General features: G+C 38.9%; 1 protein-coding gene across 1 annotated transcript; it reads right to left on the reverse strand.

The window, feature by feature from the left end:
• Window positions 1-207: 207 nt before the first annotated feature.
• LOC137963897 (uncharacterized) lies at window positions 208-11,902 on the reverse strand. The gene is made up of 9 exons (XM_068811129.1): window positions 11,701-11,902; window positions 11,003-11,199; window positions 10,850-10,910; window positions 10,484-10,532; window positions 2,608-2,662; window positions 2,123-2,210; window positions 1,315-1,433; window positions 627-752; window positions 208-487 (listed from the first exon to the last, which is right to left on the reverse strand). The coding sequence occupies exons 1-9, from the start codon at window positions 11,891-11,893 to the stop codon at window positions 467-469; spliced, it is 909 nt and encodes a 302-aa protein (XP_068667230.1). The 5' UTR covers window positions 11,894-11,902; the 3' UTR covers window positions 208-466.
• Window positions 11,903-16,088: the final 4,186 nt, after the last annotated feature.

Here is a 16,088-nt window from a genome sequence, read left to right on the forward strand (position 1 = left end):
GATTGTGATATAAGAGTTTGTAAGTGGCTTTCCAGATTTTTTTTCTTGCATGAGAAAAAGTTGACATAAGCCCGTGCATGCATGTGGACATCCTTCTTTTTATGAGAGAGAGTGGACAACCATTGCATGAAAGAGAGAGGTTGCTCTTTGAGTTTGCTGTACGTCTTCACAGCCATTTCCACTAAAACCAACCCCCCAGCCATTGTTGCTCCGACTGACATACCTCTCGCACAATTCGTTAAGGTACTGCCTTGAACCTTCAATTCAACAAGGAAAAAAGACATAATTTCATCAAGAGAACTTTTGAGTGGAATAGACGTTGTAGCAGTTTCTCTCTCAACTCAAGCTGCGTGTTCACAGTTGTGTTATCATAGTATATAACAATTTTAATTACATGTGATTTTCTACTGCCAGAATGTCTCTTTTATTGGCTTCAGAGCTAGGTGTTGCCAGTGGAGACTCCTACTTAAAAACCTCTTGAGTTTACCTGCAAAAGAAATAAGAGTCTTTCAGATAGAGTGTTCACGACGACAACTTCAGCATTATTCTTTAGCATGGAGTCATTGGATAAAAGAAAAAAAGAACAGGAAAAGGATAAGAAACATCATCAAGATTGTTTTTCTCACATTCTGCTGACGAGGTGAGATGATTGATGATGAGAGAGCTGATCCTGAAGGAGGTAATGCATCCAGAACTGTGCCTGTAGTTTGCACCAAACCCAAAGTGCTCCCTATACCACTATAACCCAACCCCTGAAAAAAAAAAAATAATAAAATAATATTCGAAAACCTTCTTATTTAAGACGGGACATGATATTGCATGTGTACCTCAGCAATGACATCACAAGAACAACATAAGCTGAACCCAGCATGATGAAGGATAAGATACATTTTGTAAGACAATAATAAACAAAATAGTGTATTCCCTCAGGTCAGATGTCTTCTCACAGGCCTTTGAATTTTCACTCAAAATTTCCTGGCCATCTAATTGTTGAGGGTGGTGTAAAAATAAGATAGACCCACCTTGGAGGTTCAGCCATGTCTTTGATGATATATTTTATATTTTTCATGTATTCAAGGTCATGGTCCCATGTATTAAGATCAGCCCATGGTTTGCTAAAAGGAGGGCTATCTCCAACTTGTACACAACGAAACACCCCAGTGTTTTCTTCTCTTTTTTGACTTTAACAAAATTTGCTCACTATTAACCAGAAAAGAAGTGTATCTAAATGTTCAAAAAAGGCTGATGCACACAATAATGAACGAGTGTATGGCATTCCTTATAACTGGCTAATTGAAACACCTTGGTACTTACAGAAAGTATGCTTGTTACATGATTGTATGGTTGATCAACTGGTCTTAAAACAGAAATTCCAAGGACACCGTTGAGCTTTTCCTTCTCTTCCGTGTAAAAATTTCGGTAAATCTGTACACCTAAAACAACAGATTACCTAAATCAGGAATATAAAGATTTTCCTTTATTTTTTTCCTTTTCTAAAGACAATGGGAAAGAGATTTCTACGAAAAGGTAGAGAATGCAAGAGAATAAAGAGTTTCTTATCATTTGTTTCTTCAACAATGAATTTTCTTTTATCATTCGTTTCACTTTCCAGACTATCTTCATTGTCTTTTTTTTTCCACTTCATTCAAGAATTAGATTATCAAGTTCAAAGAAGTTACACACTCTCAACCAGGGTTTCCCGACCTGACCTGGTTCTTCAAAGACTGAAAACCTGGGATCACAACCTGACCAGGTTCTTCAAAATCTGAGTCGGGTCGGGTGAACCCGAGTCTAGAGCTGGACTCAAGGCAAGTAGTAGGGTACTCGCTCAAAATACCAGGGGCAAGTCCAACCCCCCAACTCAACCCACCCCCTTAAAAATTCAGGTTGACCCGGCCGAGTCATGGGTCGATCAGTTGGGTCGAAAAACCATGTTTTCAACAAAGGCTTGACTCCTATTTGAATTCTTAGGTGATATGAAATGTGGTTTTCAAGATAATGCTCTTATTCCATAAATGGCATAGAAAAGCAAATATTCAGGCTGAGTTTCTTTAAGTAAATAAACCAAATCCTTCCTCATACAGACAAATTGACAATAAGGATTCAACAAGATAAAGCACACCTTTTTCAATTGTTTCGATGCCAGGAAGAATTTTGGAGAGGCCCTCTCTTTTTAACATCTCAGAGAATGAAGAATACTGTTTGACACACTGCAGCGTATAGAACATGTATCTTATGATCACAAAAGTGATTGGAAACTTACAGCTTTTAACTCAAGGTGCTAATCAAGAAAGCAACAAGAAAAATATAGAACTGTGTTTTTGGGAATTTGCTTCAATGTGAAGACTTTTATTACTGTTGAAGTTCTAATCATCCACTCATAATTCTTAATTGCCACTGCATAACTAGGAATTTTTTCCGTAGAGTTAATATTTATACCAGCTTTACATGGTATTAGAAGATTAGAGTGCCCCATTTATCAAAACATAAGAGATGAACAGTATTCCATAATTATATATGTATTTATGAGCTTATAAAAAAAATTAAAAACAAAAAAAGATGTTATTCACTCCAGTATAAAAGGAAACAAACAGCAAGCACAATCACCTGAACCTCTAGCAACAAACATTTGTTGAAGAGAAGCAGATCACCTGGTGCAATTCTGAAGAAGAAACATACAAATTGAACATGCAAGCACATAAAGGATTACAGTCAGTAAGTATGAAAGCCAAGCAGTACAAGAAAGTTGCAGGAGAAACCAGATTTCTTTCTTTTTTTGCAAGTTTTGGTTTCAAACCCTTATATAAGAAAATGGAAATAGGGTGCAGTACCATGTCTATACTCATCATGATGGAAAAAATAAGTTCCTAGTTGAATTATGTGAAGAAAGGTATTTTGGTCATTTTACATTTGTCAGATTGTCCCTCAAGGGTAGCAATAAGTTCAGATGTTTATAGGAGCTTCATATTCTAATTTTCATTAAATTCTAAAGTATATGTAGGGAGATATGGAAGTTTTAGTGTAGAGGGGCATTTATGTACTTTTCTGTTTGTTTTCACTTAAGTGAATTATTAATAGAGAGAGGCCGACCCTCTGGCCTCATTGAAGTGAGTGTAGACTGCAGCACACTTCTCTCATCTTTCTCCTCTCCACTATATTCTTTCTTCACTCTCTCTATTCCTTGATCTCTCAATTTTAATATGGTATCAGAGCATTAAGAGCTAAATGTTGAGGGTTTCATGCAGGTTTTCTCTCCTCCTTGAATCTACAATCTCTCCAAAAGAGGGATTCTTCCAATTCTCTAGTGATAGGACTTAAAAGTTAAATTTTTCCTTTTCTTTCCATGTCATAACCCAAGGATTGATGGCTTGTGCTGCCTATTGAGTAGTTTTATGTAGTTTTTGAGACCTAGAGGGTCAAATGTTGAAATTTCTCCATATTCCGTTTGTGCCTACATCATCTCAAGAATTGATGATGTCATCACAGTTGCTACTTGATCGGGTATTTTTGGAGTTGTGTATAGATCAATAACTGCTATTCATGCGTTTGGCTGGTAGTCGTGGCTATTTATGGCAGATTAAGGAGAAGTCATTACTCCTATAAGGGAGTCAAATAATTTGAATGGTAAAGACACTATTCAGATCACCACAGGAAGGTTGAATTGAAATAATTATTTGAGCTAGTCAAAATCTGCCCACATGTACCTCAATGCAAAAAAGGAAGGTCAAATATCTCTAAGATGATCCACCTACCCCTATAAATAATGACTAGGAGGCAGAGGACAATTAAGTTATGACTTGGCTTGTGAATAACATGGACCCAAGTTCAAAAATCAAATGATGAACTGTGAGATAGCAAAGGAGTTTTGGACTTCTCTTGAGTCTATGAATAGAAAAGCAATCTCTCCAGGGTATAGGAGCTCTATTCAAGATTCTTCTACTTAAAAAGAGGGGACAAAACTGATTCTGATTATTTTAGTGAGTTTGAAGTGTATATTGCATGAAATTAGTGTTTACCATCCTTTTACTACATACAAGAAAGAACTTTCGGAAACAAGAAAGGCAAATTCGTGGAGCTAAGTCCCAAATATGATGCAATTCAGGCCCAATTATCCGCTGATGATGATGTGCCTACATTGAAGAAGGCATTTAACAATGTGGTTTGGACTAAGACAATAATGGTTACAACAAGCAGCAAGGATAACAAGGGAATTGGGGTTGCTGCCCTTACTACACAGTCAACATAGCGTCGGTCAAAGGCCCCTCAAGGACATGGCGAGAATAATAGGTAAAGAAAGCTTTGGTCATGGTAGAGGACGTGTTGACGGTAGAAGTGACAAAAGGTGTGTTTATTGTGGGTGAAGTAATCATTTCTCTGATAGACATTGGGATAACTTAGGTAAGCTTGAGTGGGCTAATTCAAGTGTTCCAAAAGGTAGTACAAGTCCATCCAGCCATCGTATAGGAATCATTCCAAGTGCTCCAAAATGAACTTCAGCAATTATTAGCACAAAGGATGGCACAACTGACTTAATCTAGCATATATATAAAGTCGAATAACCTAACAACCACAATCACAACCACCATGGCTAGTTCAAGTGTGTTTGCTTTCCATGTGTCCCCAGTGGTTTCATGAGTGATTGATTCTGGTACATCCACTCACATGTTAGCTATGTCCTCCATGTTTGCTACTCTTAATCAGTCCTCTGTGCTTAGACATGTTACTCTTGTTGAGGGTTCTGCCTCACCTGTTAGTAGAGTAGAGAAAATTCAGCCTACTCCGTCCTTCCTTTTGGGGTCAGTTTTGTTAGGTCTCGAAATTTCTTGTCAAATTATTAAGTCTTTAAATTGTTCGGTTACCTTTTTTCCTACTTATTGTGTGTTTTAGGACATCTACACGAGGAAGACGATTTGTTAAAGGCTTGAGAGAGAAAGGCTCTAGCACTTGGTTCAATCTTTTCCAGTGTTTCATGCAGATCCAGTGGCACTTACAACTAGGACATCCCTCTCCAACTACGTTAAGCCAATTGTTTCCAAAATTACCATCTACTTTATCTATTTTGTGTAAATCATGTTAGTGTGGGAAGCACCACAACTCATCCTTTCCTTTGTGTCATCATTATACTAGTACAGGTTTATTTGAAATAGTTTATTCTATTATATGAGGGCCTTGTTGATGATTTCAGTAGGACCACATGGGTATACACTCAAGAGAGAAGTATTTGATGTATTCCTCAATTTTTTAGTGAAATAAAAATCAATTTGGTGTCTCTCGCATTCATAAAGCATAAGTTTCACTCTTTTTGTCAAACTCATGACTTTATTCATCAAACTTCGTGCATATATACTCCACAACAAAATAGGCTAGCCGAACATAAGAATTGTTATCTTCTGGAGATCGCACAAACCTTGCCCTTCCAAATGCCGGTTCCAAAGTCTTATCGGGGTGATATGGTTCTTATGGCCTGCTATCTCATAAACCGAATGCCTTCACCAGTCCCAAAGGGGAAAATCCCACTATAAGTACTTAAACCTAACAATGAGGTACTCCCTCTTTCCCCTCGAGTCTTTGGGTCTGTCTGCTATTTTCATGTTTTTGGTCCATCTAATGACAAACTGTCACCAAGATCAGCCCAACGTATGTTTCATGGGTACTTCTGTACTCAAATAGGGTACAAGTGTTGTTGTCCATCCACACAAAAGAAATATCTCTATCGATGTCTTGTTATTTGAAAATGTTTCATTGTTCAGAATCTGCTAAATCCATCACCTCTATGCTACTTGATGTTGATGTTGTTGCTCCTATTTCGGTGGAGGATGTTCCTAATGCTATGTCTATTCCTACAAAGTCGAAACCACTGCAGGTGTACTAACACAAAAAGACTCCAAAAACCCCAGCCAAAGCCTATTCCTCTCTACCCTTGCCAATTTCCTCTTTGCCAGTGGTTCTTGAGGTAAGTGGTTTGGACCTTCCTATTGTTGTTTGTAAGGGTGTGCATCTGTGTACTCAACACCGTATATCTAAATTTTTGTCATTCAATTCGTTATCAGGTTCTTACAAAACCTTTACTTTGTCCCTATCTTCTTGTACTATTCCTTCTTCAACACAAAAAGCATTATCATATCCTAAACGGAAACAAGTAATAGATGTGGAGATAGATATATTGATTAATAAAGGCACTTAGACTCTATGCAATCCCCCTCCTACTAATGTTGTTGTAGGGTGTTGTTATCTCTATATGGTGAAATATAAAGCTAATGGGTCCATTGAGAGGCAAAAGGCAAGGCTTCTGACAAAGGGGTACACTCAAACATATGGTATAGATGTTTTTGAGACTTTATCAACTATATCAAGATTGATTTATGTTCAGATTTTAATATCTGTTGTGTTAAGGAATAATCCCACATGGATTAGTGAGTACAAAAATCTTGAGTTTATTAGATGGGAAAAAGGTTTCCTAAGTTGGCTAGTCATTTTGGGATGGGCCTTGGACTCAACATGGTATCAGAGCAAGTACTCATATGTGGGCTTACACCTAAATTATCCACTTGTAAAGCCACAAAAAGAGGGCTTACACCTAAATTATCCACTTGTAGAGCAACAAAAGAGGGCCTACACGTGAGGGGGAGTGTTAAGGAATAGTCCCACATGGATTAGTGAGTACAAAAATCTGGAATTTATTAGATGGGAAAAAGGTTTCCTAAGTTGGCTAGTCATTTTGGGATGGGCCTTGTACCCAACTTAACATGTTGCAATTACAAAAGGATGACCCTTGTTTCAATTGGACATCAAGAATACCTTTTTGTATGGGGAATTAGAAGGGTGTACATCAAGCAACCTCCTAGGTAAATTGCTCATGGGAGACTGGGAAAGTATATAGACTTAACAAGGCTATTTATAGCCTTAAACAAAGTCTCAAAAGTGTGGTTTGAAAAATTTAGTAAGGTGGTTATGTCCTTTGGAATTTCACAGAAGTCACTGTGACCACTGGTTACTTGTTTTGAGAAGAAATTTTGGAGTTGTGGTATTAATTATGTATGTAAATGACATTATATTGTCAAGAAGTGATGCTAAGGGTATTGAACAAGTGAAAGAACATTTAGCCAAGTATTTTCAAACTAAAGATTTGGAATCCCTTAAATACTTTCTTGGAATTGAGGCAACAAGAATTAGAAAAGGCATAGTTTTGACTCAACAGAAATATGTAGGAGATATGTTACAAGAGTATGACTTGTTGAGAGAAAAGCTTGTGGAGACGCCTATAGAAGTGAACTACAATCAACTTAATGATAACACAACCGAGCTCAAGGACAAGACCATGTATAGGAGGCTAGTCGGCAAGCTCATTTATGCCACAGTTACACGGCCTGATACACTGTTTGTCATCAGTGTCGTTAGTCAGTTTATGAGGCATCCAAGAAAAATTCATTTAGAGATAGCATACAGAGTATTTAAGTACTTAAAAGGAGCACTAAAAAGGGGATCAAGCACCTCTTGTGGGCACTTCCACGGCTCTAGAGGAATCAAACAAGGGGATCTCCTTTCCCCTTTCCTCTTCAATATAATTACAAAATACCTATCAGCCATGATTCAGCAAGTTAAACATATTGGTTGGCTCACCCCAATATCGGATCAAGCATCGCAAGATATTGTCCTTCTACAATACGTTGATGACACACTCCTATTTGGAACTGGCTCCATGCACCAAATCAAGAATATCAAAGCTCTCCTCAACTTATTCAAGCTGACATCTGGTAAAAAATCAGCTGGAATAAATCCACAATCATAGGATATAACATTGATAGTAATGACCTTAATATGATGGCGAAGTATCTCGGCAGCTTGGTGACCAATCCCTCCTATACCTACTTGGGACTTCCCCTTCTTGATAGCTCCCCTAACAAGAGCTATTGGAGCCCAGTAATTGAAAAGTTGGAGACTCGCCTCGCATCCAGGAGAGGGAAGTTCCTACCTAAAGTCAACAGGCTTGTTCTCATCAAATCTTGCCTGGCTGGCATTCCCAATTACTTATTGTCTCTATTCTCTTGCCCAACGTCCATCAGGCAATGCATTGAAGTTCTAAAGAAACAATTCTTGTAGGGGGACCGAATAGCGAGCGTAAATATCACCTTGTCAATTGGTTGGACGTTTGTAAATCAATACACCTTGGAGGTCTTGGCATCCGAACCATTGTTGAAACCAACTCTGCCCTCCTCATGAAATGGCTGCGGAAATTCAATATGGCACCTACGCTGATTTGGCGCCCTCTGGTGGCAGCCAAACTTGGGAAAGATGAGGAATGGTGGACAAAAGGCCGCTGCCAACACTGCCCCTCTCTTGTTTGGAGACAGATCTATCGGTTCCTCCCCAGTTTTGCTTCATTGGTCAGATGCTTTGTCGATAATGGCGGGCAGACCAAATTCTAGATTGACTGGTGGTTGGGAAACAAACCCCTAGCCAACACCTACCATTCTCTCTCAAACATCACCACGAATCTCTCCTCAACGGTGGTTGAGGTATGGCAAGGCAATGGTAATTGGGATCTCCAATTCCGGCAGGGCCTCTTTGATGTTGAAGCTTCTACCACATCCCAAATCATCTCTGATTTGACGTTGGCCAAAATCCGCACTCACATCCCTGACAAACTAATCTGGTTAGCCAATCCCAGCGGCTCCTTCTTAGTCTCCTCGGCATACTCACAACTCTACCAAGCAATCTCCTCGGACGGTCGGAATCCTGTTGCTCAAGTTTCATACATTATTACTCCCCCTCAGGCTCGATTTTTCCATTGGACTACAAGCTTAAACAAAATCCAGACCACAGATAACTTGCTCCAATGTGGCAATTCGAGACCCAACCCTGCCTGCCCAATCTGCAATACCAAGGCCGAATCCATCAAACATGTGCTCCTATATTGCCCTTTTCATGGAGAATCTAGACTAAACTGCTCCAACAGATCGGCATTCAGATTCGCATCACCCAGGACATCCCCTCCATGATCCAATTCCTACACGGAACCTGCTACCACAAGCTCAGCAAAATGCTCCTCTCCAACTATATTAGCTTCATCCCCTGGTCCATTTAGAAGGAATGCAAAAGCAGACGCTTCCAGTGCAAATTTAGCAGTGTTGAAACAGTCTCCGAAGATATTGATGGCCAAGTCTCCTCTTGGTTCCTAACCAAGAAAGAATTCCTCCTCCTGTAAGGCATGCACTTGAGAAGCAGCTGGTGACTGATGGCCCAGATGACTGGCCCCCCTCGACAAACTAGTAAGGCTGAATGGCAGCCCCCGTCGGCCGGAACCCTAAAACCGAATTTTGATGGAAGCACCACTGGTTGCTTGGGCCCTGTTGGATATGGTGGCGGCATCCATGCGGCTAATGGCTCTCTCCTTGCTGCCTATGCTGGCCCTCTTGGAATCTCGAACTCCACAATTGCTAAGCTCGTTAGCCTCCTTCATGGGCTCAGCATCTACCGTGGAAGATTCTCTAGGCAGCTGATTGTGGAGGGAGACTCCAAAATCATCATCGACTGTTGCGCCAAAGTCAAAGCTCCCCCTTGGAGACACAGGGACACCTTGGACATTTTTAATATTGCTTCAAACTTACATTGTACTTGGAATCATATCCCCCATTCAGCCGGCTCTTGGGCTTACGGTCAGGCCAAATTGGGAAGCTCCCTTCAATCGTTGGTTGTCACAAAAAAGCTCCCCTAACTGTACTTCTCCCCTTTTTAATAAATTCACATCACATAGCTCATATGTGTATAGGAACTTTAAATTCTAATTTTCATTAAATTCTAAAATGTATATAGGGAGATATAGAAGTTTTAGTATGGAGAAGCATTGTTGTACTTTTCTCTTTGCTTTCACTTAAATGATTCATTAATAGAGAGAGGTCAACCACAGGCCTCATTGGAGTGCGTGCAGACTGCTGCGCACTTCTCACCTCTTTCGTCTCTCCTCTATCTTCTTTCTTCTCTGTTTCTATTCCTTGGTCTCTCAATTTAACATTCCTAACAGAAAATTTTGCACAGGTTAATATGAGGGAGAAAACCTTTCGCTCTACAATCTAATCCATGTGATTTTAGCATGCATTTAGTGAAGGATGAAAGGACCAAGCAATGCACTTGTGAAAGGAGAGCCCAAATTGTGTAAATCTAATTTTTCATCAGCACATTACGATAAACAAATAAACCTGAGAGCACTTTTATTCCTACTGCTAATCAAATTCTACTAAGACATAGTGAGAACATTCTGTGACAGAGTATGCACCAGAAGTAGGCAGATATGTAAATACACAGTAGAAACCAACAGCATACTCATATGATACGGAATAAGTATCCCTAAATCACAAATTTTGATAAAAGCACCCAAATCTCTTCATGGGTTACAACTCCAAGAGATTCCCTTTTTCGTCTTTTTGATAAAGCTTGCTAAAACGATAGGCCTATTTGTCCATCATTTCTTTGGGAAGCCTCATACCTATTATAGTTGCCAACAGCACACCTTCCTTCCACTGTTTTAAGGCCATCTGTTGATGATATCAAACTGCTTTTCAGAACAGAAAGCCAACATTTGTTTGTCTGAAAGTCATAACTCAAAATCCAGGTTATTAATAACACAAAGCATGAACCCACATGCATTAACCCATATATAAAGCATAAAAAAGATTGGCCAGGCACATAATATTGAGTAGTTAATTGCTAGAATGTGAGAATGCGCATACATGAAGCATAACTAAGATTGTCACTGAGAATGCCCATACATGAAGCATAACTAAGGTCGTCACTTGAATAGTTAGATGCAACAATGTGGCAGTGCGAATTATAGTAAAAACAGGAATATTACCTCTTAACTGAGTAAAAAAGGGTTCTTGAACATGAAGTTCAAACTCTACAGCGTTCAAGGCCTGTTAAATTACCAATATGCAGTTGATATGACTTTTTGGCTTGATCTCGAATAAAGAAACAGGAAAGCAATCCTTATAATGATTTTACGTAACTTCACCAGCGCTGATCCTTTCTCTGAAATCAGTCTGTTCCAATCATTTTCCAGCTGCTTTATGAGTTCAATATCTTTAATACTTTCAATTGCATGGGACACTTTCAATGAAGTCCCAGAAGTAATGCACCGGTACAAAGTTGATGCCACACGCTTGTAAAGAGGATATGAAGGGACGCCATAAGTATCGACGGCATCTGAAAAAAGGAAATAAAAGAAATCAGCAGCTAAAACAATTGAGTTTCTTTTTCTTTCTGTAAAAAGAAAGAATAAAAACTGAAACAATTCAACTGTATTGAAGGGTTTAATGATCAAATTCACAAGAAGAAATCCATCCACGTAAAGCAAACAACTGAAGGCTTCAATTTAACTCCTCTTACGTCTCCTCACTCTATCAAATGCCACTACAAACCATGGTAGCTGGAACCATTAATTCAGCGGGTCACAGTGAAACACAAACCAATACAACACTTTGAAATGTAACTGGTCACAGATTATTCCTCAACATTTTTTTCCTGAGAAATCGATCTACGGTTACATTTTGAGCAAGGTGCGACCCACCAGATGACAGGTATGGCAATCACCCATACCCAGCACCTAGCTCAATATGTGTCCTCCCGCTTTCCCCATCAAGAGGCACCCAACAATAACTAGCTAAGGACCAAAATGCCCTTGTGATTGCAAATGAACAGACTCACCTTTCCTGAGAATATGGTTGTCCCCCTCGTCTCTGAAGAGCTCGGAGCAGTACTGCTTCGAAAGACCTAGTTCGGTTGTCCCAAGCCTATCGTCCTTGAAAGACGATAAGACATATCTCAAAGTCTCCTCTATACAGTCTAAGAGGACAATAGGGGGGAGACGCGGAGAAGCAGGTGGCGAGGGTGTCTGCATTTTTTCTTGATCGACTTCCCGCTGGAAACACCCACCACGAAGCTCACTACCCTCGAGTGTCGACGAGGGTGGGCACCTGGTCCGGTTCTCGCAAAACCCGACTAGCCTCGACCCGAGTCAAAAAAGGTTCAGGGTCGGAGTTGGACTCAAGTTCGGGTTTGGAAAAACCCAGGGTCCGACTCGACGAGGTCCACCCATGGTCTAGGGGTGGGTGGTCACTGGTCACAGGTCGGATCAAGGCTGGGTTTACCAAAACTTGAATTTGAACTTGAACCTGAACCTGATCCCGTACCCAGAATCCAAAAATAAAAAAAATAAAAAAATCTGATTCATTAAACTTAAACCTGACCCGATAACCTTCCTGATAACCTAGTCCCCGCCTTGTCCCCATAAACCCGACCTAGCCATATCCTATAAAAGTTGACCTATCTCAACCCCGATTATATCTTGGTCTCATATGTTTATCGGGTTCAGGTCAGATTTGAGAAAACCCGCCCCAACCCGAAACCCGGTTGGGTTTTTCCCCACCCCCTCCCCGACTTGCTGGGTGAAATTACAGACTTGAACCAAGGTTTTTGAACTGGGTCGAGTTGGGTCCGGTCAGGTTCCCTATATAACCCAACCCGATGCCTAACAGTGGTGTCGATGTTATCCACTTGATTTATTATTTACTTATTTTTATAATATAAAAAATAAAATAAAATAAGAATTCTTATCCAGTAAGTATTCATATAACATATTTATTTATTATTTTTAAACAAAATAAAAATAATAAGGGTTATTTTATAACTAATTACGAAGTAGTTGGCTAAGGGTAACTTAGTAATTTTGAAGATGTAACAAAAAATATTATTCTTAAATACATAGTCATCTAGCTTGTTATACCAGTTTTAATAAACCTGATCTACTTCCTAGATTGAGCTTATGCATGTTTAACCAATTGATCAAGCCCAATCATTCGGGTCACTTTGGGAAACAATAAAAGCCCCCCTTCCCTTTAAGTTTTGTATTTTAGATCTTCATTTTTCTCCCATAAAGCCTTTTCAGCTATTGTTTAATAGGAAATTATTAAACTTTATATCAACACAAAATTTGGACATAGTGATGAGGTCCAAAAATGTTCTGGATGTGGAATTGGATATTTTCCCGGATTACAGAAGTATGACGTTGAAAAACAGCAGTGTGATTGTGAAATATCTCAAATGTGGATCAATGTTCTGTGATTCAACTAGACCTTCATGGAGGATCTAGGTGTGGGGATATGAGTACTTTCTGGTTGTAGAATTGATGTAGCGAGTTGGAAATTAGAAATGGAGGAGCATATACATATACGCAGACACCCACACTCACCCCACCCACAGAATAGAAAAATAATCGTTAAATGGTCTGTGATCCTAAAAAAGGGTGAATGCAACCTCCACTTCTTGCTTGCATTTTCTTATGTCATGAGGTTATCTGTTAGATGTCTGAGGTTGTTTTTCACTCACTTATGCTGTAAGGGTTATGCTAGAAACCTGGTCAATGAACATGTTAAGATGCCTGAGCTTTGCCTCTTGTTTAGGGATTTGTCTTCAACCACCTCTGATCAAATGATTATGCTACTGCTTTGGTTTCACCTTATAAAGAATATAGGAGTTGCATGTGAACTCCTTGTGGCACGGTCGAATCTGAAGCCAGATTACTTGACAAGGCCTTGTACAAAATTATAGTGTTGGTCTCTAACATACACAAATCTTTTGTTCATTAGTTACCTTGCATGTAATGCTTGTGTACCTGTCAGAGAAATGTAAGGCAGAAGGGTACATTGAGAGCCGCAGAAAACATTGCTCGAAAGATGCAGCAGCTAATTTGCCTGCATTTTAAAAAGTAGAGAACTCATCTTAAATAAGTTTTGCTTGTATTGATAATAATAAACTGTGGCTTTCACCTTGTAGCTTTTATTGTTGTTCTCAAAAGAAAATATTACCCTGTTAATTTTAATTTTCTGACAGATGAATGGTCATGGAATTGTCTTCCATCATGGTTTCAGTTTTCCATCGGGACTTTGGCTAGAGACTGTTCGAACTTTGCTCTAAATTCATCTTGAGTACTGACTGAGACAAGGAAATATCTTGAGAAATCCTTCAAGAAGAGGAAAGAGACAGTTGTGAGCGATAGAAATTTTTTAATTTAGCTCCATGCACGGAGAGTTGGTAGTGCTGTGTAGATCTTGCATTCTCTCATGTCTACTAGGAAGAATTATTTCAAGCCCAAGGTTGAAAACAACAATTTACTGGTCCCCTTGGCCATGGATGTGTGCGGGAGAGTCATCCAGTTTCCTAAATGGGCAACTTTTCTAGCTACCTATGTTAGCTTGAAACTCACTCATTATAGGATTGGGGGTAATTGTTCTCTTTAAGATCGGTGATGTGAGATGTTGAACCAGGGACAGACATAAGGCTAGCTGAACTAAGCTTTTGCAAGCTTGGGCTTGGCTTGGCATAACCTGTAGCTCACTCGAGCTTAGCTCTACTGTAAGTACATGTGCTTGAGCTCAGCTTGACTTGAGGTCAACCAATTTTTCTTTTTGAAGATGCAAGAGGGAAGTAGCAAATACTCTCTAAGGATGATACCAAGCCAATTTGGCTTGCAACTCAGTCTCAACTCGATTTTGGTTCGATTGGTTTGATTCAAATTCAAACTTGAGCTCAGTTCAAGCCTTGTGTTAGGCTTGTTAGCTAGCTCAAGCTGACTTGAGTCTTGTGTAGCTCGAGAAATCTCGAGTTTAATCTCAAGTGTGTCCATGTTCTTAATACACTTTTGAGTTTAAATTTAAAGAATAGAAATGTAAATGCAAAAAGTTATCTATTTTTTCATTTAGTGTTTCTTTTATTTGAAAACTTTTTTATTATTTTATAAATTTTTAAATGCACAATATCCCATCTCATTTTGTACTTTACTTATAATCTCTTAAGGCATAAGAGATAATGTTTCGTTTCTCTGACATTTTTTATTATATAGTTGTCATATGTATAGAGCTATCTTCCTGTTTTTATTTATCACACTTTGAAAACTTTTTTTTATTATTTTATAGTTTTTTTAAAGACAATGGACAACAAATTCCATTTCACTTAGTGTTTTAATTATATAACTTTTGAAGATATAATAGGATGCAACTTCCAATATTTTTTTCATTTTTTATTTCTAAATATTTTTAGATATGTGAAGACTTGTTTCCATTTAATGCTTTGAGTAGTGATTTGATAGAGTAATGCTTCCTATTTGAGAAATAAGGTGAGATTCTGATGGGGTTGTTGCCGTACAAAGTAGCCGGTCAGCAAAGAGGCGAGACATGTAAGTAAAACAATAAAAGATTTTATGAAGTATCAAATGATAAAAAAATTCTATCTCCGGTTTGGTTCTTTGATTCGATCTTTGCAAACAATGTTTGTTGGTCCAGTTGTTGAACTAACAATTGGATTTGGTCTCCTTGATTGATAACGTTTTGATATTGTTATTGGCCGTTGGGTGATGCTTGAACTTAGCTTTTGTATACATTTGACTATTCAAGGAGGTTTTGCAGAGTTGCAATAGATTGTCTACTTGATGTATGCTTCATAACAGAATTTTGGCAAAATTTCTAAACAAGCTCTCAAAATTTCTTAGCAATTCTCCTCTCCAAAATTGTGCCCCCATGTCTAAGGAAGATCCCAAGTGTGGTTCAACCACCCACCTTTTTATCTCCTTTATCCTCTTCCTCTCGTCTTGGCTAGTTCGATATCCAATGGCAGATCCTCTCTTGTAGTTTGAAATGGTGCCACCTCCTTCCCTTAGGTGGCCTTGTGAGGATGCAAGTGTCATTCTTTAATAAAATGAGTACACTCCACATTATGAATCTAGGCTGTGTATTTTGAGCATGGTGTTCCACAAGGCAATCTTAGTGCTCGATCTGATTCCAATAGTGACCCCACATATTCGAATTAACCTTAACCTTTGATTAGGTCCTGATTTCAATCATCAGTTCGGACTTTGACTAGTACTTGATCAAGACTTTTGACTTAGACTTTTAATTTGACTGTGGATTCAGTCTTCTTCAACTGACTACGACCGTGATGCATTGCGCTTGTGGGTCTCCACTGTTTGATTGTTTGCTTCAGTAGCGATTCTATGAGTTTTTTTTTTTTTTTTTTATAAATATGTATTTATATTAACTAGA

Source organism: Aristolochia californica, unplaced genomic scaffold, assembly GCF_029961685.1.
Source record: "Aristolochia californica isolate CCGP_79_NKW_82.1479 unplaced genomic scaffold, dmAriCali1.0.hap1 SCAF_4, whole genome shotgun sequence".
Classification (NCBI taxonomy): domain Eukaryota; kingdom Viridiplantae; phylum Streptophyta; class Magnoliopsida; order Piperales; family Aristolochiaceae; genus Aristolochia; species Aristolochia californica.

Bases quoted from the DNA above. Each gene is read 5' to 3' on its own strand.
- LOC137963897 (XM_068811129.1), bottom strand. From the start codon at position 11,893: ATGCAGACACCCTCGCCACCTGCTTCTCCGCGTCTCCCCCCTATTGTC. The intron at 10,911-11,002 runs TTACGTAAAATC...GTAATTTAACAG, and splicing joins AAGGATCAGCGCTGGTGAAG to GCCTTGAACGCTGTAGAGTT. The intron at 10,533-10,849 runs GTAATATTCCTG...TATCATCAACAG, and splicing joins CTTTTTTACTCAGTTAAGAG to ATGGCCTTAAAACAGTGGAA.